General features: G+C 38.8%; 1 protein-coding gene across 2 annotated transcripts in view; it reads left to right on the top strand.

Annotated features, from left to right (window-relative positions):
* Positions 1 to 15,009, top strand: part of LOC143849684 (Serine carboxypeptidase S28 family protein) — a 36,932-nt gene that overhangs the window by 20,027 nt on the left and 1,896 nt on the right. Inside the window, exons 6-8 of one of the 2 annotated variants that reach the window (XM_077358824.1) lie at positions 6,350 to 6,499; positions 6,648 to 6,803; positions 11,639 to 15,009. In XM_077358824.1, the coding sequence (XP_077214939.1) occupies positions 6,350 to 6,499; positions 6,648 to 6,803; positions 11,639 to 11,677 (345 nt within the window). In that variant the 3' untranslated portion in view covers positions 11,678 to 15,009. The remainder of the gene's footprint in view (positions 1 to 6,349; positions 6,500 to 6,647; positions 6,804 to 11,638) is intronic. The other variant, XM_077358823.1, reaches the window with a different exon arrangement.

Consider the following 15,009-nt stretch of genomic DNA (forward strand, 5'->3'; position numbering starts at 1 on the left):
CTTTGGCTTGTAGTGGTATTTGGAGATCTGGCCTCTTGGGTTTTGACTTTCCTTGAGGCTGGCAGGCTGCCTTGTATTTGTTTTTTGTCTTTTCCTTTCGGAACCATCTTAGTCTAGAGCTCTGTTTTTTTATCTGGTTTTAATACATTTTCACCATTTAAAAAATAAGGGTTTTGCTAACGAGTGCCTTAAGGGCACCGGTGCACCTGGGAAAGAAAATTTACACATGTTTTTATAAAGAAATCTCAAAACGGGTGTAAAAGTGTGAAAGTAGGTGTAAAATGATTGGAAAATTTCTTTTCCAATGCACCTTAACCGGTGACCTTAGAGCACTCGTATAAGATTAGTCGTTAGCAAACCCCAAAAAAGAAATAGCCTCTCTCTCTCTCTCTACACACACACACACGCATGATTGAGTAGATCACTTATCTACTCCGTCGGCTAGAAACACGGTGGGCCCACATTGTTTGGATGATCCAAAGCACTCATTTCATAGGCCCTCACATAGATAAGGTGTGCCCAAAAAATCAGCTCCTTAGGATCATCCTAACCCCTTTGAACTGTGGAGGTAAAAAATGGACAAATTTGTGAAGGTTTATACCAAGGAAGCAGGATTCTTCCCTGGGAGCCTTCGATTCCCGCTCTGGCAACCTTGGTTTATACCCGTCCATTTTAACCTCCGCAAATCGAAGGGTTAGGATGATCCTATGGAGCTGATTTTTTGGGCACGCCCTATCTATGTGAGGGCCCATCAAATGAATGGTTTGCATCACCCAAACAATGAGGGCCCCCAATGTATTTTAAGCCGACGGAGTAGATAAGTTATCTACTCGATCAAGTAGATACACCTCTCTCTCTCTCTCTATATATATATATATATATATATATATATATATATAGAGAGAGAGAGAGAGAGAGAGAGAGAGAGAGAGAGAGAGAGAGAAAATCTCTTGCTTGCAGCCAATTTGGGAGCATTTCTTTTCAACTTCGGTGTTGATGACTTCTATGCCCCAGCTTAAGGTGGAGTGCTGAGAGTTTAAGTTAAATGAATGTTATTACTTATGTTAATTTGATAGGGCTCATCTTAAATGGCCCTAAGGGCACATATTGTAATTCTGATGAAGTGAAGATAATAAATACATCAGTTCGTTGGGTTGGGGTACATTTTCACCATTTAAAAAAGAAGGGTTTTGCTAACGAGTGCCTTAAGGGCACCAGTTAAGGTGCACTGGGAAAGAAAATTTACACATGTTTTTATAAAGAAATCTCAAAACGGGTGTAAAAGTGTGAAAGTATGTGTAAAATGATTGGAAAATTTATTTTCCAATGCACCTTAACCGGTGACCTTAGAGCACTCGTATAAGGTTAGTCGTTAGCAAACCCCAAAAAAGAAATAGCCTCTCTCTCTCTCTCTCTCTACACACACACACACACACATGATTGAGTAGATAACTTATCTACTCCGTCGGCTAGAAACACAGTGGCCCCACATTGTTTGGATGATCCAAAGCACTCATTTGATAGGCCCTCACATAGATAAGGTGTGCCCAAAAAATCAGCTCCTTAGGATCATCCTAACCCCTTCGAACTGTGAAGGTAAAAAATGACAAATTTGTGAAGGTTTATACCCGTCCATTTTAACCTCCGCAAATCGAAGGGTTAGGATGATCCTATGGAGCTGATCTTTTGAGCACGCCCTATCTATGTGAGGGCCCATCAAATGAATGGTTTGCATCACCCAAACAATGAGGGCCCCCAATGTATTTTAAGCCGACGGAGTAGATAAGTTATCTACTCGATCAAGTAGATACACCTCTCTCTCTCTCTCTCTATATATATATATATATATATATATATATATAGAGAGAGAGAGAGAGAGAGAGAGAGAGAGAGAGAGAGAGAGAGAGAGAGAGAGAGAATCTCTTGCTTGCAGCCAATTTGGAAGCATTTTGTTTCAAGTTCGGTGTTGATGACTTTTATGCCCTAGCTTAAGGTGGAGTGCTGAGAGTTTAAGTTAAACGAATGTTATTACTTATGTTGATTTGACAGGGTTCATCTTAAATGGCCCTAATGGCACATATTGTAATTTTGATTAAGTAAAGATAATAAATACATCAGTTCGTTGGGTTGGGGATTCAACCCACACAAAATTCTTCTTCTCTCGTTTTGCTTTTTCTTCTCTTCTCTATCTTCCTTCAACTCTTCTCCTATTTTCTTTACATGAAGAAGATAGTGATGGCTCTTTACTTCAAAAACTTAATTGCTTTTGTCGAATAATGTATTAGGGTAGTTTAGACATTACTTGTAGTAGTTAGGGGTATTGTCGCCATTGTACATTGTTGCCCTAGTTTAGGCCTATATATACATCATATTCATGAGGAGCTCCCTAGTGGAGACTCTCCATCCTTCACTCCTCTTCGTCTTCCTCTCTTCCAACCCTAACTCCATTTCTAACATGGTATCAAAGCAAGATCCCAGGGAAGGAAAAGAAGAAGAGTTCTCTCCTATCCAAGTTTCCCTTCTCTCTCTCTCTCGTATTTTTCTTTTGCCTTTGGTTTTAATAGCAAAACCCTAAAATATCTCTCGGATTTTTCTTTCTATCTCTCTATCTCGCCTCTGTCTCATATTTCTCTCTCCCCTCTTGTGTGCGCACCTCCTAAAACCCTCGTTTCTCTCTCTCTCTATCTCTCTGTCCAAGAGAGGTGTGGTGCCTTGAAAGTCTTCTTTTGTGGTAATTGGTGTTGTTTATTTTCTTTTGTTGCCTTATGGTTATCTTCTTGTCACCTCTTATCCCTTTATTTCCATTGTCTTCTATGCCTTTCGTGTTGATGTCAAAGGTGCACACTGGGTGTTTGATAAAATGTCTAACAGAGGTGTGGTGCCTTGATTGTCTTCATTTCGTTGCAAGTTGAAGGTATTTGAGGAGGAGTGTTGTCATGTAGTTCTTCTCTTCTGTTGTCTTTTCTTTTGAGGGAGGGTTGTCCTCTTTGTTGTTTTTTCTTGGGGGGAGTGTTGTTAGTGTTGTCTTTATCTTCTTGAGGAAGTGTTGTCTTGTTTTCATGTTTCTTCATGTTGTCTTCGCCTTCATGCCTTCTCTTGGCATAGTTTTACGCATTCATCTTTCTTTCCGGCTTTATGCCTTATCTTCACCGGGCGATGATTTCCCCATCGTTGGTCGGCTATCTTCTTCCTTTTCCTCTTCTTATCTTCAGGCGACGGTTTCCCCATCGACATCTCATTAGGCGACGATGTGCATGCCGTTGACCTTGTCTTCAAACGATGGTTTCCCCATCGTTGGTTGGTTATCTTCTCCCTCCTTTTCCGAGCGATGGCATCCATATCCATCGTTGGCCGACTCTTACAGGTGACGGTCTTTTCCCGTCGGCCTCTTTTTTCTGGGCGATGGCTTGCATATCTATCGTTGGTCGACTCTCTTATAGGCAAAGATCTTTTTCCAACGACCTCTCTTTTTTGGGCGATGGTGTTCCCATCGTTGGTCGGCTCCTTTTCATGCGACATTGTCTCCAGACGATGGTTTCCGCATCGTTGATTGTTTATCTTTTCCCTCATTTTCCAGGCGATGGCTTCTATATCTATTCATTGGTCGGCTCTATTACAGGTGACAATCTTTTCCTGTCGACCTCTCTTTTCCGGGCGATGGTTTCCCCATCGTTGGTCTGCTCTTTTCAGGCGACGATGTCATGCCGTCGACCTAGTCTCCAGACGATGGTGTCCCCATTGTTGGTTGGTTTATCTTTTCCCTCATTTTCTTCTTGTCTTCAGGCGACGATGTTCATGTCGTCGACCTTGTCACCAGACGATGGTTTCCCCATCGTTGGTTGGTTATCTCTCTCTCCTCTCCAGGCGACGGTTTCCCCATCGACCTTGTCTCCGATGGTTTTCCTATCGGTGGTTATGTTCTATTGGCGTGGTGCTGCTTAGCTGGTGTTCCTGCTTGTGGTGTTTTACCGTTGCTCACATGCGCACCTTTGGTGTGCCTTTTTGCTCGATGGATCATTGCTATTCCCTTGCCGAGGTGCACAGTTCGATCCTTCGTAGTTCCAGACTTATATGCAGGGTTCTCGTTCAGGAGGAGACCCGGTTGTGACTGCTCTTGCCGTAGTGATACTTCAGGGGGAGCTGTTCCTTTTTGGTGGTCGCTGATCTTGACGACCGTACTTTCATGGTGGTCGTTATCTTTTGTTATGCTTTCGTTATGTATTCCCCACACCAGCATGAGGAGTGTTATACCAAGCTGGATGTGTGTATGACATTATGTACTTTTTTTTATTTTAGTTGTTTGTTGTAGTTTTCCTTGTACCAAGCTGGAGGTCCATAGCATATCTACTCCAGCTTGAGGGGGAGTGTCGAATAATGTATTAGAGTAGTTTAGACATTACTTGTAGTAGTTAGGGGTATTGCAGTCATTGTACAATGTTGTCCTACTTTGGGCCTATATATACATCATAGTCATGAGAAGCTCCCTAGTGGAGACTCTCCATCCTTCACTCCTCTTCTTCTTCCTCTCTTATAACCCTAACCCCATTCCTAACAGCTTTTATTGTTTCATGCTTTTACATGTTTCTAAGGCTAGATCCACGTGTCTATGTATCTATTTGGTCATTGTTTCTTCATTTTATTCACATTTTGTGCAATCCTTTTTCATTATTTCGTGCTTAATTTGCATTCTTTTTTCAAATAAGTTGATGTTCATCTTTCATATATTTTAGATCCATGCATGCTTCTATGGGTTTATGTACCCATTTTTGCTACACCTTTTTTTCTTTAGAATTTTTTCATATTTTCTTCCATCTCATTTTTTATGACATTCTTTGACCCATGCCTATGTGTGGGGCTTTAAATTTCCACCGAAACTGATACGAACGACCGGCGTGTTTTCATTTCCATCCCCACCGAAATTGAAACGTATACCAAAACTAAAACTGTAAGTTTTTTAATATATATGAATTGCATGTGAGAAATTTGGTATCTATTGAATTGTCAGGCATGTGTGGCAACACATGTCACTGGGTGTCTGTGTCTGATGTTGTTGGACCATTATTGATGTCTATCTTGCCTATGTGATTCATATTCCAGCATTTTCTGAAGTTTCATCCTAAAATTCTACCATTTGCATATATTTCCATGCGTTTCCGTGATTTTACAGAATTTCCACCAAAATTTCCAACTGAAACTGAAACGTTTCCATTTCCATGGCAATCGAAACCAAAATCGAAATTTAAAGCCTTGCCTACGAGTGTATTGTACTTATAATGCTAATTATTAACTTGTTTCTAGACTTCTATTTCTTGTAGTAGATACAGTTGGACAAAAGAGAATAGATGGACATGTAGACAATTGATGTTTTGACTGTTATGATGGGTTCACCAGGACACTAGGACATTATAACTTACATTTAAATGATAAAAATAGATTGGAAATATATAAAGGAATCATTAAAATAAAGGTACATACGAATCTATGCTTGGAAACAGTAAGGGGCCGTTTGGATACTCGGATTTTAGAATCTAGGTTTTAGCTTGAAAACAGTGTAAAAGAGGGTTCATGATCAAGCTGCTGCATGCTGTCCTAACAGCATTTCTTGGATTTTAAGTAAGAAATCCAGGTTTTAGAAATCTCTCCCCTATCCTGAGATTTCTAAAACCTGGAAACATGGGACGATCTCCTGCTCTCTTGCTGTCAGAAAGAAGGGCGAGAAATCAGAAAACGATGGCTGCTCTGTTCTCTCGTCTCCCATCTACAATTTTGAGGAAATCGAAGATTCTAAAATCCGCGTATCCAAACGGACCCTAAATGTCATTTTATTTTCTGGAACATGTGAGTAAAAGATGAAATTCAATCATATCGTTTGGTCTCTGGACGATACTCAATCTTCTAAGGATATGAAACCTGTAGTGGACAGTGACCTTACACGAATACTTGAGTATTCTCATGCTGATTTAGTAGGATTTATTCTGCCTCGTTTATGTATTTGGTGTGAAATTATTTTCATGAATTGAAATTTCGGTTTCGTGGTAAAAAAAAACAAATTTAAGCAATTTACGAAATTTCGGCCGAATTTTTGGAATTTTCAGCTGAAATTTCGGCAAAAATGGAAATTTTGTGAAAAAAGTTAAATTAAATTTGGCCAAAATATCCAAAATTTCGGAAATTTCGGCCGAAATCTTGTCCGACACTGAATTAATGTACTTTCGGTGTCGGCCCTGGTCGAAATTTCGGATTTCGGCCAAAATTTAAAACCTTGATTATTTTAAACTTGTAGAGTGAGTAATATATTAAATAGAATAAGCATATACCTCACTGATTATTTTTTTGTTTGCTTTTTTAGGTCTGCCGAGTCATTGATGGCTATCCTAGTGGGACTAATGTTCTGGACCGTATTTTTGGAGGGGTAAGCATCTACTACAATTATACTGGAGCTGTCGATTGCTTTGACCTGGGTTATGATCCTCATGGACTGAGTGGATGGAATTGGCAGGTATGTTTTGCCATTCAACTTTTGAGTGGTAGCATCCTCGTAAGTCCCATTCAAAGACTTCCTAGGAATGATTTTTGAGAAAATGTCATTCCTAGGAATGATAGTGAAATTGATTTGAATATTTCTTGGTTCTTTTTTTATTTGATAGGCTTGCACTGAGATGGTTATGCCAATGTCCAGTAGTCAAGAGAGTAGTATGTTTCCGGCGTATACTTTTGATTACGCTTCTTATCAAAACCAGTGCATTCAGACCTATGGTGTCAGGCCGAGACCACGATGGATAACCACGGAATTTGGAGGCCATGTAAGACAGATGTGCAATATTTTTGATATAAATTGTCTCATTGAAAGTAACTAACTACATTCTTTGTTTTCATTAATCTTCACGTAGCTGAGATTGGTTCTTCCTGTTTCTGGATTTAGTGGGTGACCTATGTTTCCATCTATAAGTAGTACTTTTACTTCTATGTGAACTTTTAGATAACTTGTTTAACCATGTTTATTATAGCAAATAGAGAATCTTAGAAAGGTGATACTAAAGAGATGCCACATCCAAATCCCTTTTCTATTGATAAACACTGGCTTATCTACTGGTTTTCCTTATTGATAAAAAGCAAGGTTTAAGGTTGCGATTTTGGTATGCGTTTCGGTCATGACGGAAATGGAAATACGTCGATTTTGGATGAAAATTCCTGTGGGAATCCTATAAAATTACAGAAACGCATGAAATATATGCAAATATTTGGCATTTAATACCATTAAAAAAACGTAATGGATATTTAATACGAAACTTCAGGAGGTGCTAGAATAAGCATGAATACATCCTGAAAAGCCATCACACAAGGGGAAAAAAACCCATCCATAATGATTTAACATCGAACACCTAGTTGACATGTGCAGTCATGCATGCCCGATAATTCAGTGTATACCACATTTCACCAGTAATTCATATAAATATTTACCCATAAAACATGTACCTATCACATGCAATTCATATAAATATACCATACCAGTCTCGTATATCACTAATACACTTATTGTAGCGCCCCCACCCGAAAACAATTGCTTTGATGCCAATTGTCGCGGCCTGAGAGCGCTGATCCGGAATAATCACAGAGATACTGTAGAGACAACATGATCACAAAGAAAGATCCTAATATAAATCGAATATCAAGGGGTCCTTAACGAAAAGACATAACTGAAATAATTAAAGTCTTTCTCTGACAAACAAATCACATAATATCTGAACACAACTAAAGACGACTAAAAGCAAAGCATGGTAAATCTTCTAGGAACCAACGATTTTCTAAGACTCTGCTAAGCCGACTATGAACGTCTTGGACTCGAACATCAACCTTATTTAACCTGAAATGTTTAAGGTAAAGGGGTGAGCAACCGTAGTTGAGTAAGTTCATACACATGCACTCCAAGAATCGAAAATAGGCATACCATAAAACAATAACCGGATCAAGGACGGATCTAATATTAGAATACAGATCAATAGTTCTAATTAGACAACAGTAGAAATTTCAGAAGAGAAGTGCGGAAATGAACTGATCAGCCATGGCATGTAAGTCTAAATCAAATATATCAGAATACAGAAGTATCAAATAAATCGGAATATAGAAATATCATATCAATGTGAACACAAAAATAACATGATCACATAAGCGGACTAATGACCCAGATCGAGCACTGCCCGAAGGCTAGATAAATTAGAACAAAAATACTCCGGAGCGAGAAATACCAGCATCTCTCATGGTATAACCCTTAGAAGCAGGAATCTTCCCTCGTGGGTGCCGCTCCCGCCCCGGAACAGCGATTCGGTGTTCCTTAGGAAGGAGCTCCCAGGGAGTGCGACTCTGAAGAGACGGAAACTGTACATGACGCTCCCAACCTGCTCCTATTACTCCATCAGTCCCACCACCAACTTTCTTGCATCAAACTCCACAAAGTACTTCATTGAAGCAAACACAAATGCATCTTTAGAAGGCACAAGGAAAGATGGCACGAAAATGAAGATGGTTAGAACTTACTTCTTTTTTGACGTACTTAAATTTTGAAAGATATATATGAAGATGGTTAGAAATTGCTATTTTTTTTAATTGAATTTTGAAAGATATATAAAGAAAATATTACATACACATTCCCATGGCGCTCTCAAACTTACTCTTTTAGACCCCCACACTTCCTCGCCTCCACCCGCGTACCCACACCCGCTTCGTGCTTCTAAGGTATAACCACTTTTAACCTACCCATGTGGACAAGGCCAGACAATTTAACGCTGCCCTCGTTACGGGTTGTTCATATTTAATGATAATGATATAAAAATCCTAACACTCCCTAATGTGAAAAATACAAACAATAACCAGAAGCTCAGATATATGCATTGAATCAAAGTATTTCCACCCATACGAGACAACAATATTTGTAGGGGTTATAACAAGGTTTTAAATTTCGGTTTCGGTACCGGTTTCGGACCCCACTGAAATTGACGAAATTTCGACCGAAATCCGGCGAAACAAAGAATACACTATTTTATTCTATACAAAATGTCAAAATTTTGGTAAAATATTACAAAGTTTTCAGATTACAACCCACTTTCTTCTTTTATAACTTGATTGTGACATCTGTCAGACCTCAACAGCTACGTGTACAACACTCCTTTCTTTATGAGAATTACAACTCTCTCTTTTATTTTGATAGTGACACCTCAAGACTTAGTCACGTGGAGATGGGTTCTTTATGAGAAATTACAACTCTCTTTTATTTTGATGGTGACACCTCAGGACTTAGGTCACGTGGAGATGGGTAACGTCAGGTGGACTTACATTACGTGAGAAATTACAACTCTCTCTTTGTCTCTAGAAAACGGGCCGGGACAAATAGAGCAAGCCGCCAGAGATGGGAAAAAATGGCCTGAAAAAACGAGATTTCGACCGAAATTCCGAAATTTCGGACTAAATAAAATACCATTTCCGGTTTATGTGATTTCGGTGTCGGTCTCCACCGAAATCCGATGACCGAAATTTAAAACCATGGTTATAACTACTAGAGATTGTTTTCAAATCATTCTGAAATCATTTTTAATAGAAAATAAACCATCTAATGTTTTCAAAATGCACAAGAACGTCAAAATCCGATAAGAAATGAGGGAGATATGATTTTTCGAAGTTGACAGAAAACAGGGTTACAAGGCATACGAGATTCATAAAGGATTTTCACAATACCTAGAGAACTATTTCAAACTACATTTAACAGCAAATATTCTACAAAAAGCTTGAAATCGAAGGGATCAAGAAAACCCTAATACATCCTAACAGATTTCCAAAGCAAAACAGATGAAAGGAAGCCAAAAAAAGGACAAGGGGAAAAATGAGTAATCTCTTAATCTGATTCTTCAGAAATCCATTCGAGCTTTGCTAACCTTCTTCCTCCAAACTTCGGTTTTCATTTGGAACAGCCATAAGAGAAAACCCTAATAATTATCTCACATCTTACATAAAGCTTAATATTTACTGTGACTCACTACAGGGGAAAAATTGTCCAAAACGACCAAAACCGATTTCTCTAGGGCAGACTATTCAGTAAAAATAGTTTCTCTAGGCCCACATTGATTTATTTAAATCCAATTTAATTATAGTAATTCGTGTTAATAAGTTGATAATTAGCTAGAACACAAATCTGCTATGTCTTATTTTAATTTTTACCCCATAAAAGCTTATGTTTAATTTCTCAAAGTTTTATCCATATGGGTAAAAAAATGCGGGGCATTACACTTACGATTTTGGTTTTGCTATATGTTTCGTTTTTTTCATTTGCTTCGGTGGGGATGGACGTTGTGTCGGTTTTAGTGGGAATTTAAAACTATGATAATAGGGAAGTTACCATAAAAAATGATAAAATGGAAGTATTGTGGGTGTAAAAGAACATAAATTTTGGGAAAATATGTAGAAATTAAAATCCCTGAAAACTCTTGAAAATCCCTAAAACTTCTAAAGCAATTTTTATTCCATGTTTTGTGAAAAGATAGATATCTTGCGTTTCTTTATGTAGGCATTTGTGTTCAACCATGATTTAGCTTACACTTTGAATTTATTGCCAATACACTTGTCGTGTCATGTTCGACACGGCACGCATGTCCACATGTGTCAACACTGCTTTCAACACCTTTCAATATACCGCCAGAAGTGTCAGACGTAATGTTGGCGTGTCGACACGTTTTTATCCCATGTGTAGAGTGACATTCTTTTTTATTATTGCATATTGTGTTTACTTCTTTTATTATTAACTCTTCTTTTATTATAAACTCATCTTTTAGTTCTTCTTTAACTAATATTTGTTGTTACATCCCCTCACCTAATCCGAAAACCGTAAACAGACTCCTATTCCAATACTATATTCATTGTATTATATTGGTCTTCCTTTCTCGTTGCATTTTGAGATTAAATTGATGAATGCATCGTTACTTGATTATCTCATTTTTGTTTTAGATTATAAATGATTAATTCTAATATTATTAGTTTATTAAATGAAAGTTGTATGGGTTGTTATGTCAAACGCTTTGTATCAGTGTCTAAACTCAACACACGAATCTCTATCCACAAATCATGATTATATAAACTTTATGTTTTAGCCGTGCCCCCATTTCAAAATTTTGAGGGTTTGCCGTGTTCGACACTCCCTGTCTGTGTCGACATGAGACACTCGTGTCCGTGTCCACAAATCATTGGTGTTCAATCAAGCATTCAATTTCCACTCTTTTTATTTGGGGTTTGTTGTATCTTGGAGTCGAACTTTCCAGAACCCTTTTGCAACCCGGAGCATTGACCCCATAGGGGGCAGATGTTGCCTTAAAGAAAACAACGACCGCAATGAACCTCAAGCATTACTATCCATATTTCCTACCAACCTATTTCAACAGATTTTTGCATTGGAGTTGAATTATCTTTGCTCACATATTTTGAAAGAGGTGAATGAGATTCTTTTGCTTGTGAAGGGTATTGTGTGTTCCCCTTCTGTAGTTTTCTTTCCTTCTGCAAATAAATTTTTGTGATCACGTAAAAAAAAATTGCTGCAATATATTGTTTTGGATTGTCTAATAATTCTCTTTGAAGAAAATTTTCTTGATTAATTTAGTACAGGTATGTGGTGGTTTGCTTGTCTCCATACCACTGACACAAGTTTGAAAACTTCCATCACTTGGTTCATCATCTCCTTTCTTAGGAGTTACTTTGGCAAGACAAGGTATTCAAGTCAAAAATTGTTTCTCAAGCTATCCAGGACACTGCTAATTTTAGAAGTATTGCTACTTGTGATCTCTTTGTGAACAATGTAGAAACGTGTGCTGACTAATCCAGAATTTGCCTTTCCCCCAGGAAAGAATGACCAACCTGATTGTCCATTAGACGATCATTCGCAAGGGATTTGCTAGGGCATCACAGAAGGCATTTCACGGAGCAGCTGTTGCCTGAGAGAACAGCCACATAGGCTCACTTTTTGTCTTATTCATTTAATTGATCCTGGTTGCTCTCATGCAACAGACGCTCCACCAAATGCCTCGTGTGATGGTCCCTAGCAAATCCCCATTCACTATGTAGCGTTGAATCTCTCAAACCAGGCTTCGACCTTTTTAACCAATAGACCAGAATTCCTTGGGCAGGTGGGAAACTCGTTCCCCTAAAACGCGTTTCGGAACGGTGGGAAACTCGTTTCCGAAACGCATGAGAAACATATAAGAAACTTATATGAACCATGTGAGAAACATATGGAAACCTGTAGAAAACCTATGTGAAACGTGTGGGAAATGTGTGAAACTTACGAAAATTATTTAAGAAAGAAACACAAAAAAAAATTATGGAATAGATATTAAAAAGGAAAACAACAGCGTATACCGTAATAAAAACTAAAAGTAAGAAATATCCAAATAGAAATTTGAACTTAGTAAAATTTAAATCTACAAGACCATATATTTTATGTTTTCCTTGTGTTTCACATGCATTTTCATTAACATTTCTGTTGTTTCTAAAACATTTCTAATGTATTTCCTAAGACGTTTCTCATAGAATTTTTTATTGTTTTCCCATTTCTCATTTCTCCTCTTTTTTTTTTCTTGTGTTTGCAATAGACAACCTTCATGTTCCATACATATCCAATTTTGTATTTGTCCTCTTATCCAGATAGTTACTCATACAGTTCCAAAACAGTTATAACTTTTGTTTTTAATGGTTCGAATTTTAAAATATTGAGAATCATCTAGTTTCTTGTTATCTAAATTATAGTTTTAAAACTCCCCCGCATCCGCATCAACTCTCCCGAGTTGACTCCCTTTTACCTTGGCCGTGTTCCGCATTGCACCGCATCCGCATTCCGCATGTTGCCCTACAGGTTAGTAAAAACTCCTTTGACTCTCCCGAATTATGACCACTACTCAGCACCGTCAACCGAGTACTCGACCGCGTCGTGCCGAGTCGACTAAGATTTTCTTCGGCCGCGTTCCGTGCCGCATCCGTATTTTAAAACATTGGCAGTGACCATAGTTTTGTCCCACACATGAAGGGGGATTCCAAGAAACCACACCCAAACCGACCTTGCCCCCAGTTCGGTAAGTTCTGTTCCAGGGTTCCAATCTCTGGAAACATGCCCCTGTCGCTTGTCCTCTTCTGAATTGAACTCGAATAGCGCCTCGTTCTCCCCTAGCCATCTTCGCCCCCCAAAACCACCTCGCCTTATCATGGAGCTCTTCCAGCTTGCACCCTTTCTTCTTTATATACCTCATTTTTTTTGAATGGATTCTTGATATACCTCATTAAACAGGTTTTCAAAATGTTTGCGCTGTCTTCCACTATCACTGCACATTGATTACCCTCCTTTGCGACTGCGGTTTGACCCCCTTCTGGCCCTTGCGATAGGGCATCTCTTACTGTGTTCTTGTCTATTTTCTTGATCTGGACATGGGGGTTAAGCTTGGTCCCGCATCACCTACATTCTTTCCTCCTTTTAAAGTTGTGATATCCACATGCCTTGCACAGCCAGTCTCCCGGCAGGACCTGTAAGTTAGATGTTGGTGGTTTCTGCTTCCTTGTTTTAGGTCGATGATTCTCTTTTCATGCGCTTCTCTCACCATTCTCGAATTTGTTGTCTGAACCTGTCACCCCTCTCTTAGCCTTCTTCCCATCTTCCGTGTGCCCTTCCTCTACTGAAGTTGGGTTTTTTGAACCATTCTTCCTGATATATTGCCCCCTTCCGATCAGGCGATCAGTATTAGGTTCCTTCGGCCGCAATCCTTTTCCGGCTCCAAAGTATCCAGTGCATCTTTCGCGTTATATTTGGCTTGAATCAAATCCAGATAAAAATCCTTTTAAACTTTCAATGGTGTTACCGCAAAAGCAAGTGTCCGGGTCTATCGATTTCCCAACTCCAAGATCTCCACTTTTAATGTGCACTAACCTCGAAGCAAATGTTCTACATCAATTACGCATCTATAACCACTGTAACCATCACATGGACTTCCCCCAGATGTCAAAATGAATAAAAAGAGAAGGGGTTGAGGAAGGATGACTTTTGCTAATATTGTTTGGAAAAATGGTGTTCTATGCTACGATTCTCAGATATGGATACGGACAAGGGAACGGAGTTGTAAATGGAGATACAACTCGGCATTTTCCCAAAGTCTAGGACATGTATACGGAATTATGGATATGAGTATATCATGCTATGAGATAACACATGAGACAAGTGCATATTATTATAGAACTTAACTAGATTTAACTTCACAGATAAATTTCATAATAAATTTAAATTGGCATCCATGAGTATCACATACTCAAAATTATAATTTCAAATACGCAACATTAACAAGCAAAAAGTTTGATAGCTAATTTGAAGAGAGATATATTTTTGAAGCATGATATTTATTCTGACCAATGGAAGTATCCATGAAGCGGAAGCAGGCCGGGATGGTCTCTGGCTGCAAGCCCTGCATGTGGGTCAGTCCACCTTCACAGTCTGGCCCCACATGCACAGCCAAAGGCTGTCCTGGCCTGGCATCCCCCCTGTGGCGTCTGTCAAAGAGATTTCTTTCCCCGTTCACGTACTCTATGGGTAGTCCCAAATGATAGTGATTATTACATGATATAATATAGCCTCTATTGATGCGTAGGATTTCCGGTAATGTCATGTCTCAGTCTTATAATCCCCTCCTTCCTTGCCAAAATTCAGTTTATAATGGTATTAGGAAGATTAAGTTATCGTGCTTTCCTTGTTATCTTTCTACCCAGTGCTTTAATTAGCATATCCAGTAGCCTTTAGACGACGACCTTGAACACATTTGGCAGTAACATCATATTCTCAAATTCAGTTTATAATGGTATTATGAAGATTAAGTTATCGTGCTTTCCTTGTTATCTTTCTACCCAGTGCTTTAATTAGCATATCCAGTAGCCTTTAGACACTAATAACCATCAAGGCATGTGAAGGAAGATATTATCATATGGCTCAATTTGTGTGTG

Source organism: Tasmannia lanceolata, unplaced genomic scaffold (assembly GCF_043159265.1).
Source record: "Tasmannia lanceolata isolate RefF3 unplaced genomic scaffold, GAP_Taslan_0.1 ptg000018l, whole genome shotgun sequence".
NCBI lineage: Eukaryota > Viridiplantae > Streptophyta > Magnoliopsida > Canellales > Winteraceae > Tasmannia > Tasmannia lanceolata.